The sequence below is a fragment of the Myxine glutinosa genome, chromosome 1 (genome assembly GCF_964187855.1).
Source record: "Myxine glutinosa chromosome 1, kmMyxGlut1.1, whole genome shotgun sequence".
Lineage (NCBI taxonomy): Eukaryota > Metazoa > Chordata > Myxini > Myxiniformes > Myxinidae > Myxine > Myxine glutinosa.
The window spans coordinates 107959349-107969541 of record NC_136261.1 but is presented as its reverse complement, the minus strand read 5'-3'; the positions used below and the strand labels follow the sequence as shown (position 1 = coordinate 107969541).

General features: G+C 39.2%; 1 protein-coding gene across 1 annotated transcript; it reads right to left on the bottom strand.

The window, feature by feature from the left end:
• Positions 1-4047: 4047 nt before the first annotated feature.
• Positions 4048-9762, bottom strand: LOC144891728 (uncharacterized). The gene is made up of 2 exons (XM_078775886.1): positions 9600-9762; positions 4048-4700 (listed from the first exon to the last, which is right to left on the bottom strand). Exon 2 carries the CDS (start codon positions 4563-4565, stop codon positions 4134-4136), a length of 432 nt encoding a protein of 143 aa, XP_078632012.1. The 5' UTR covers positions 4566-4700; positions 9600-9762; the 3' UTR covers positions 4048-4133.
• Between the last annotated feature and the right edge of the window lie 431 nt (positions 9763-10193).

The following is a 10193-nucleotide window of genomic DNA, read 5'->3' as shown; positions in this document are numbered from 1 at the left end:
GAAGAAAGAGAACAGACTGTGTGAAGAAAGAGAGCAGACTGTGTGAAGAAAGAGAGCAGACTGTGTGAAGAAAGAGAGCGGACTGTGTGAAGAAAGAGAACAGACTGTGTGAAGAAAGAGAGCAGACTGTGTGAAGAAAGAGAGCAGACTGTGTGAAGAAAGAGAGCAGATTGTGTGAAGAAAGAGAGCAGACTGTGTGAAGAAAGACAGCGAGTAAGGTCGATATATGGAAAATATCCCCTCAACCCCCAAAAAATTGCTACAAAAGGTTTCTCAACTGATTCTGGTAGGGTTTAGTGTACTTTATAACATACTAAAAGTTTACCAAAGCAGGACCCCCGGAAAAGTGTTTTTTTTAAGATGGCGTCCAAGATGGCCGCCGAAACCTCTTAATGATCATAACTATGTAACTATCAACTCAAATTTGATGATCTTGGTGTCTATCCCTAGGTTTTTTGGGGCAAGGAACACAGTAAGACCATTAAAAATGAAAGTGGGCCATTATCTAACAGGTTGAGGGGGCATTTTCCATATATTGACCTGAAGAATGTGTCGAATTGGATCTAACTGAATAACTAATTCTCATCTTTCTCTTTTTCAGACATGATTCAACAATGAGTGCAAGCACAGCCAGTCAAGCTTTTTGTCCAATCTGCAAGGAGGAGATCGAGGATTCCAGTGATAACTGGGTTGCAATTCAGTGGAAGGGGGCGAAGGGAATAAATGAAGCCAGTGTAAAGCGGAAGGACGATCTTGTAGTTGAAGCCAGTACTAAAGTGCATAAAAGCTGTCGTCAACAGTACATAAATGATAAAAACATTAAAAGCCATGTTGCAAAGAAAAGTAGTGGTTCTGTGCCACCAAAGAGAACCACAAGACAATCAAGTGGAGGTTTTGACAGTGAAAAGGATTGCGTATTCTGTGGATGTACAATTGATTTGGACAAGGGACACTTTAGCTGGGTACGGACTGACAAATTTGTGGAGACAATTGTGGAGGTCTGTGAATCCCGTTCAGATGATTGGGGACATACTGTAAAGGGTCGGATTGAATACTATTTACGAGATTTACATGCAGCAGACGGACTTTATCATCATTCGTGTAGTGGAAATTTCCGGTCCTTCAAGTCTGTGCCTTTAGAGTTCCAGAAAGCCCCCGAAGCCAAGCGCAGAAAGTGTGGTCGTCCTAAAGATGAAGATAAGTATGAAGCATTTCAGAAAATGTGTGCTTACCTAAAACTGAACAGTGAGGAACAACTAACTGTTACATCTTTGAGCCTCATAATGAAAGGGTATCTTTGTAATCCTGATTCGGAACCGTATGACAATTACAGTTTGAAAAAGCGTCTTAAAGAACGCTTTAAGGACTCAATTTTTTTTGGTGAAAGAGAAGGCTTGGACGATATTGTTACGATGAGAGAACAAACGTCGCAGATTCTGAGATCATACTACAAGCAAACGTGTCAGGAAGGCGATGAAGAGTCCCAAAAACGCGCTATTATTGAAACTGCTGCTAGATTAATCAGAAGTGATATAAAATCTCAGGTTTCTACCGTGACGAATCAGTATCCAAGTAGTGATGATTTAAAACTTGATTCAGCCCTATCGTTCATTCCGACTAGTCTGCGGACAGCACTGGAAACATTTTTCGTTGGGAAAGACACAAGACGCAAGGTTGCAGCAGTTGGTCATGCCATAATTCAGGCAGTTCGCCCACGAGCTGTCATTGCCCACGAGCTGTCATAGTAGTGATCTTGTCATCGAACAAACGTTGATGAGGTCTCTGAAGAGCACTGGTGGTCTAACTCGCGGCAGTGGGATGACCGAGGACATGCGAAACCTTTGGACCTTATCTGCACCTGTAACATCCGAGTACAACATTGCGATGCAGGATTTCACAAACCTAACCTATACTACAAGTCCGCAACACAAAGACTCAACTGAGGCGCGCATCAAAAGAGATGCATCTGATTTCGAGAAAATTCGGATAAAGCTTGCAGCCTGCTCACCCTTCACATCTGATCCTACTCTGAGAAACATTGTCAACGGGATAGTGGCTGGGCCAGATGTGAATGTACATGACTTTGAATCGGTTGGAAACAAGATCATTGAAGTTATAATCGGAAAGTCGGCATTTACTTACAAATTCAAGCGGAAAGACAGAGCCAAAACCCTTGGGAATATCTCTGCTGTGAAGATTGCTCCTGATCGTACCATTGATCCTGCCCTTCTGTTCCAGCGTTTCCTTCTGGTGTCAAGGTCAGGAGATCTTTCCCTTGAAGAGGTTTTGACATATGAACTAAGCCCCTACCCTCCAGCCCTCTTTGAGACCAGGAACATTCTTCGAAAAGCAGACAAACCTCAGCTTGCTCAGGCAATTCGAGACCATGCTGCGGACTTATCAAGTGAGGCTGTGATGAACTCTATTCCCAAAACAGATTGCTACGTGCTTGATGGTGGCTCTTTGCTCCATCGTTTACCATGGAACAAAGGCGACTCATATAATGCAATAGCTGAGTCTTATGCAGACTTCACTGTGAGACATTACGGACAAGCGACAGTGGTGTTCGATGGCTATGGTGAAGGTCCCTCCATAAAAGACAACACACATCAGAGACGAGGAAAAAACCTGCACCCTATTGTTAGTTTCACTGCAGAAACAGAGTTTGCAGGCAAAAAGGACGACTTTTTGTCTCGTGATAAAAACAAGGCAGACATGATTGCTCTCATCAGCACAGCACTAACTAAAAGGGGATGCCATGTCATTCAGTCACCAGGGGATGCAGACGTTGATATCGTTAAGGCAACTGTTGAACGATCCCGTCATTGCACCACAACGTTGGTCGGTGAGGATACAGATTTGCTGATCTTGCTCCTTCATTACTCCAGAACAGACAATGAGATTGTAGAATAATAAATTTAACTTCTTTTCTACTTCAGAAACTTCCAGAAACTTCCAGAAACTTCGTTATAGCAAAATCAATGTTTTATTCACTTTTGAGAATTTGTTGTATACTAAGCCGAGATCTTTAATGAGTCTTTGTTCCAGTCTTTGTTGAAGCTTGTTTGGTAGGTCTTGGTTGAAGCTCGGTCTGTAGGTCTTTTGAAGCTCGTTCAGTTGTTGACCAGTCTCCAGTTGTTCACTCCTCTTCATTCACTCTCCCCGTCCACTCTGCTCAGTCTACTCTGCTCTCTCTTCTCCCCAATCGCAACTTTCTCCTGGTTTTAAAGCCCCAAACTCCTTTGATGTTGCGGAGCATGCAGGGTGTTTCTGGTTCCCTTATCCAAAACCTTATTTGGCTCTCTCTTGGCCAGCTAGTACTTATTTCTGTTCAAGAGGTCAAATGCTCTGACCTGCTGAGGAAGAATTTGCAGCCTGTGTGCAGTGAACTGAACATAGGCTATTTTTGATAGACAGGTGGCGGTCCAAGAGCGTTACACATTTTGTCTGAAATTAACTCTCCCGACCACCTGTTAACTCTAGTTCTATGCTCTTTTGCTCATTCGTAAAGTAAAACATAATTCCACTTTAAACAAGATTACATTGATATATATTCTAGCAATATTGTCAATATGAATATTTATTCCCTGACAATCCCCAGTTTTTCTTTTATGTTTATATTAACCATTAATTTAAACATTACCACATTTAAATATTCAAAACACTAATCTGGTAATTCAATTTCCTAAGGCATACACCGTCATTCTGGAAGAATTTTGATCACAATACATTTCCTTGTTCATTGACTCTTTCTATGTTGATAATTCAATTCAACTCATTTGCATAAAGATCACAAAACATTTCACCTTCACCAAAACGCAATAATTTCAGTTCATCATTAAAATAATAAAGCATCTGCAACATTTGGCAAAATATTTGCCTTTAATCAAATATTGACTTTCTTTGTTTGAAAAAAAGGGGCGGATCACTTGTGTTTGAAATTTCAGCATAAAACATTTTTCTCCTGTTGTCTTCATCACACCTTCACTATTTGCATAGGATTTTCCGCTGTTGTGATAGCTGGGCAGAGTCAAATACTGACCCTGCTCTCCATGCAGCATCCTTGCCACTCTTGCTGTGAGCCATAGTAGATTTGAACAAGGCCTCCATCCAGTTGTAGTCGACTTGCCTCCTCACTCATCGTGAGCATGGAGCAAGTATTGATGTGATGTTGATTTGTCAACAAGATGTGGAGCAGGGATGCCGGATGCATCCGCAATGATGATGTTGGGACCATGGTACTCAGTTGTCCATGGTCCATACCAGGAGCACACAGCAGAATCGTGCACAGCTGTTGTGAAGGAAAAGGCAGTCGTTCGCTTGCAGCTCCATGCTGGCTCCCCGGAAGTTGGTGAAGTAATGACACACGTCACCGTATCCCGTAAACGTTGCAGGTAAAATGTCGTCGTCCTGCAATTGCTGATGTGATGAATGTTCGAGGTATTTGAACACAAGTAAGTGATCGCCCTTTTCCATATGTTGCAGTGTGACCCAGACAAATGGTCACATAATTTTCCCTTGGTGAAGGTAAACATCCATCTTCCAAAGGAGCATTTCTTCATCATTCTTTGAGAAAGAGGGTGTATGCCAAGATTAACTTCATTTTCACAAATTTTCCTTTTTCAAACTTCTTCCCAGATGTCGTTATCACTCCATTTGGGATGTGGTCTTGTCTTTCCTTTACTTAGCCACATTTATATCTGCTCTCCACACAGATTGAATCAGATGGGGTACATTGTAACATGAAATCACTATATTTTATAACAACTTCACACGAATAATATTCAAATCAGACATGTGTTTTACACTACTAAAACTAAGAATAGCATCCACAATTGCTTTCAGGTTCATATAATTCAAAAATTAAACACATGCAGGTGTTGTAACTCAACTCAAAGAAAATAAATGCATTAATAATGATTATATATGATTTAAATCACAAACAGGAATATCTAATTCCCAACAATTCTTGCAAACAAGCAAACTATGCCTAATGTGTTATTAGCATAGTCCTCCCCGCTTTTTGTTTTTCTTTAACAGCGTAACTCGTGGTGATATGAGTTCATCGATCGTGTAAAACGGACATAGTGCACAACAAGTTGTTATGCCCTCATTTCAACTCGACTGTATTCATTTGCAACATTACTTGATTCAATCGTTGAATCTCAGTATTCATGTCGCCATAGATGTCTTCCTCTTGTGGTTCCACATGCATTTCCTCATTTGTTGCTTTGTTTATTTCCTCTTTTGTGGCTGCATGTACTATCATAGTGTTGTTTGTTATCTTATTCAAACCCACCGTCACTAAGGTTTTCAAGCAAGCCACTACTAAAACTATTGCCAATATAACCACTAATCCAATAAACAAATATTGGAGTATCTCAGCTGCTACTCCTCATATTTGTTCATACCTATAACATAATTATATATCAATGACATTCAACATTATATACCAAACTAACAACTTCTTGAAATGTGACTAAAGAAAAATCCCTTAATATGTAACATAAATCTGATTATTTGCCTTATTCTGATGCCCCTATCTCCCGGGGTCCATATTTGTTTCTATTGTTATCAACTTCCTATGATCTGTGAATTCGTTCCAAAATACCACAACCATAGGTTTTAACAAAGCTCTACCAAACTATGTCCAATGTGAACTCAAAATACTAGTAAAACAATCAATTTCAAAGAATTAACTTCAAAGGGTCAGCAAATTCATTCTATAACCAGATCTAATTTTCCCATCCAATAGTTTGCCTTGACACATGTCATATTATAACACTTTAATAAACCTTCAGAAATGTTTCCCATCGCAACAACTTCCCTTTTACAAATAGCCATGTGTAAATTACGTATTGAACGACAATTTTCTCTCAATGTGTTTGGCCTAAATGGCCGCAAAAGTGGCTGCCAACATGCAGTACCTTTTTTATCTACCAAGTAAGTGCTCGTCGACATAAGACCTCTACCAAATGTTGTTTGTAAAAACAAATCTGGGATTTCTAATTACATGGATGCACACTCTCAGGACATTGCAGGCTGCTGTTATCAATCCATTACGATAAAATAATTTCTTTACCCACAATCAAATAAGTAACACAAATTGAGGATATTATCCCTATCACATTCATTTATAGATTCATTTGGTTCTAATTCACCCTTTTCCCACTGCTATAAGGAAGAACAGTAGCTCTTATAAGTCTTTGTAATATCTCATTAAATGTACCCAGCATTGAAGAATTTATTTACTATCCATTTCCCTTCTGTTTACCAGTAACTTTGTTTAAACTGCATAACTTAATTTGATAAATCCCATGTGTACAGCTACCACTTATTGAAACCCCTACTTTTGTAGAAAATATCCAAATAAGTGGTTGTATGCTCCCTTAAAAGTTGCTCCTCCATTTCTATGCAACTTAGTGAATACTACTGACACCAGTATGCCAATATAGGTGTGGCAGATTAACAAAATATGTTGCAGGTACACGTAACATCGTGTTCTGAGTGTAAAAAAACATAACAGCGCGTTCACGTCTGCCCCTTGGTTTTAAGATTCACAATGCATTTCGTTTTAAAACTCACAATAGTTCAATTCAACAAAATTGTCTTTACTATCTGCCCATATCATCTATGCCTAAGACACATCCATACATACAGCACAATTTATATGCTGATAAAGGTCAAGTTTATATATGTAAAAATCCATGAGCAGAGTACTCTGGAAAGTCAGTGTAAGACCACTTCCAACTTTGGCTAATTTTGTACTTATTTTGTTTATGAAGCTCCTATCCATAAATAGCTGTTATTCTCATATAAATTCTATCAAAAATGGAATCCCAAAATTACTCACAATTTTACTATTAATTAATGGCTGCTCATAACCTAGCACATCAAATCTGTATATTCCATCTCCCTTGACAAAAGAGATAATGTACATAATCAAATTATATTCCTATTTTATTGTACGAATTTTCTGGATATTCTTGTAAGATTGACACACAAAACAAAAAACATTGACACACAAACATACACAAACCCAAGCATTATGTATATTTGTTTGCATTTGAACCATCATTAACAGATCAAGATGGGTGTCAATTTTCATTTCAATTTCGTAAAATTTATCCTTTAATTTTAGAAACGCTAATACACAAATAGACAAAAAGTTTATTTTTAGAAAACCCCTATAATGTCACATTGAAATTACCCTTTTTGGTCCTACAATAATTTATCCAAATTGTACAAATTTACAAATTTTACAAATTTTACAACACCTCTATTTACATGTCAGTCGACCACTGACCTATCAGCATGCAAAAAAATAGTCCAAAATGCCCACCTGCTGATCATGTGATGCTCGTCACTTGGTTTCCAAAAAATTTTGCAAAGCAATGTTCCACACTTTGGTAATTGTTTTGTTGTAAAAAATTGTTTCGCCCAAAATACTCCCTAAAACGACATTTATAATTGGCAAATATGAGGCTTCCAGAATGAACTCTAATTCTGGATCTTTTAATTCATGTTCCAAAAAAAAAAATCCAATTTTGGCATTTAATCAATTAATTATTAATTCGCTAATAAGCAAAAGTAAAATTCATTCTTGCTCCGAAAATTTATTTTTTTTTGAGACAAGAAGCATGAGCAATTATTCATGTTGGTCTTATGATTTAATCTGTTGAGGCCTGTCGTCATTTGGGATCTGCAGCAATGAAAGCCTAATCGTTATCTGAGGTACCGGTAAGCACTGGTACCCTTGATCTTGGTTCGTCCTATGAACTCGTCTTCCTATTTGAATATGGACAACATCGTTTCCAGTGTCCAATATTTCCACAATTAAAACATCGATGTCTGTCATTGGCTGGTTTGTCCACCTGTTCACTTGTATCGCTGGGCTGCCTCTCCAGATCCCTGAGTTGCCACCCCACTCCCTGGTTATCTCCTACTGCATTGTTGCGTTGTTGCCCAGAAAACCTATTGCGTTGATTCGTAGTCATCAGGGCTTGAGTCTGTAGTTGCATCAATTTCTCGGCATTTACAGCACTATTCCTGGCTTGAATCCGCTGATGATGCAAGGTGTAATTCAATATTTCTTGCATTGGCTTGCCTTCCCAAGCAATACATTGTCTTTCCACTTCACTCTTCAATTTGGGCAATAGACCATTAATAAAAAGGGGTTTTAAGGCATTGTCAATTTGTGCCCGGTCTATGCCTGAATATAGTCGGAAAACATCTCGCAATCTGTCCAAATAATCGCTAGCATCTTCGCCTGTTTTCTGCTTGCATGTAACCACTTTGTTCCAATCCGTCACTGGTGGCAATTTTTTTTATGGCCTCTATCAATTTATTGATCTGTGCCGTTCTAGCCTCCGTGGGCATGTCTACCTGTCCATCTTCCGTATTTACCCAGTTGGCCTCACGCATTAAGTTCCTCAAAGTGGTGGTATGAGGAATTAACCACTGTAAAAGTATTTCCATGTCTCTTGCAGTGGGCAACTGAGTTTCCACAATTAACCACAGTTCCTCCGCAAATTGAAGTGGATCTGTTTTGATTGATGGCATACTACTCTGCAATGCCTTCAATTGATGTACCTGCCATGGTCTATACATCAGATCTGGTTGTTGCTGATTTGCCCCTGGAAATTGCCGCTGAGGAAAATTCATAACACCACATTGCTCAAACCCTCCTTGTGAGAGAGTCAACTTTTGATCATTCATTAGCCAATCACATTGATCGTTAGATTGATTGGCATTGATCACACGACCCTTACTCCTTGTATGGTGAAATGGAGAGCATGATAAAGGTATAGCAGCTGGTTGCATCGTTTGCCCACTTTGAGTCGGTTCCTGTGCCCCAATTGCACCCTCTTGGGTAGTTACCTCAAATGGGTCACGTCTTTCACCTGTCCTCTGTTGACTAGAACCAATCGCTGCACTCTGTTCTGGTCTTTCGGCAGGTACAGGTACAGGCACTACCTGTGGCTGATATACAATATTTCTCCGATAAGGTGGAGGAGTTTCGTCTTCCAGTTCATTTATCTCGTATGATCTGGCTTCTGGATACAATTTGGGTTGGGATTGCTCTCCATTGCTGACTCGAAGAGGCATCTGATTTGCTACCTTACACAACCTATGCTGTATCTGTTTCACCTCTTTCTTCAAGCCCCCCATCTTTGCTTTGGTCTCCCTGTCCCTAGATTCAGCGTCCCAGTAATAGAATGGTTGCCAATCCACTTTGAACTTCTGTCGCCCTCTTGCTTCCAATTCTTTTCTGAGTGTTGCCAATACGTTTCTATCAAAAGTGCCCTCCTGTGGGAATCCATTTTTTCGACCTTTCGTCCATTCATACCAGGATTCCACATCTTTAAGTGATTCTGCCCCATATTTCTGATACATGGAGCTGATACAAGCACCTCTTTGACTCAAGTCCAATTGACCTTGTTTAATCTTGCAGAATCCACTTCCCATTTTGCCTGTGTGTGAGTACCTCTTTATACTCACTCAATATATATCAAATAACTACAAGGACTACACATCGGACTACACCTGTATCCACTATCAACTGTGTGTACTGCAAAAATCGCAGAAGTTTGTTCCACCTTATACAAAGTAGCGTTGAATGCGTTGTTGTCTAGCTTATTCCGATAAGCTCTACTCTGTGGTCTTCCAGGAAGTATCTCTCCACCTGTCCACTTGATGACTTCAGGTGATTTCCAGAGAGTCCCCCTGCCCTGTGGCTTTTCCCACACCCCAATCTCACTGATCAGTGTTGCAGATGAGTCTGGATCAGTAAGTCCTGTTAAGGGGGGATCAAACAAAATAACCACATATAATATAACAAATAACTACTAGACTCACCACGTCGTTCATCGTCCAAGGTTGTCTGCACATTGATGTTTCGCAAGTGTCTCAAAGCTTCTTTCTTGAAACCGCACTTTTTATTCATCCATCAATTGACTTGATTAAATTAAATTTAAATTAAATCAGATCAGATTAAATCAATCAGATCAGAATCAATCAGATCAATCGGATCAGAATCAGAATCAATTCAATTATGCAATTTCAATCAATTTATCAATATTCATCAATAAAATTTTAATAATAATATATAATAAAATAATATAAATGATAATATCAAAATTCACATTTATCAGTCTGTTACTGAATTGAAACCAATGTCTGATACTGAACTA

Coding starts and splice junctions, on each gene's coding strand:
- LOC144891728 (XM_078775886.1), bottom strand. CDS start 4,565: ATGATGAAGAAATGCTCCTTTGGAAGATGGATGTTTACCTTCACCAAG.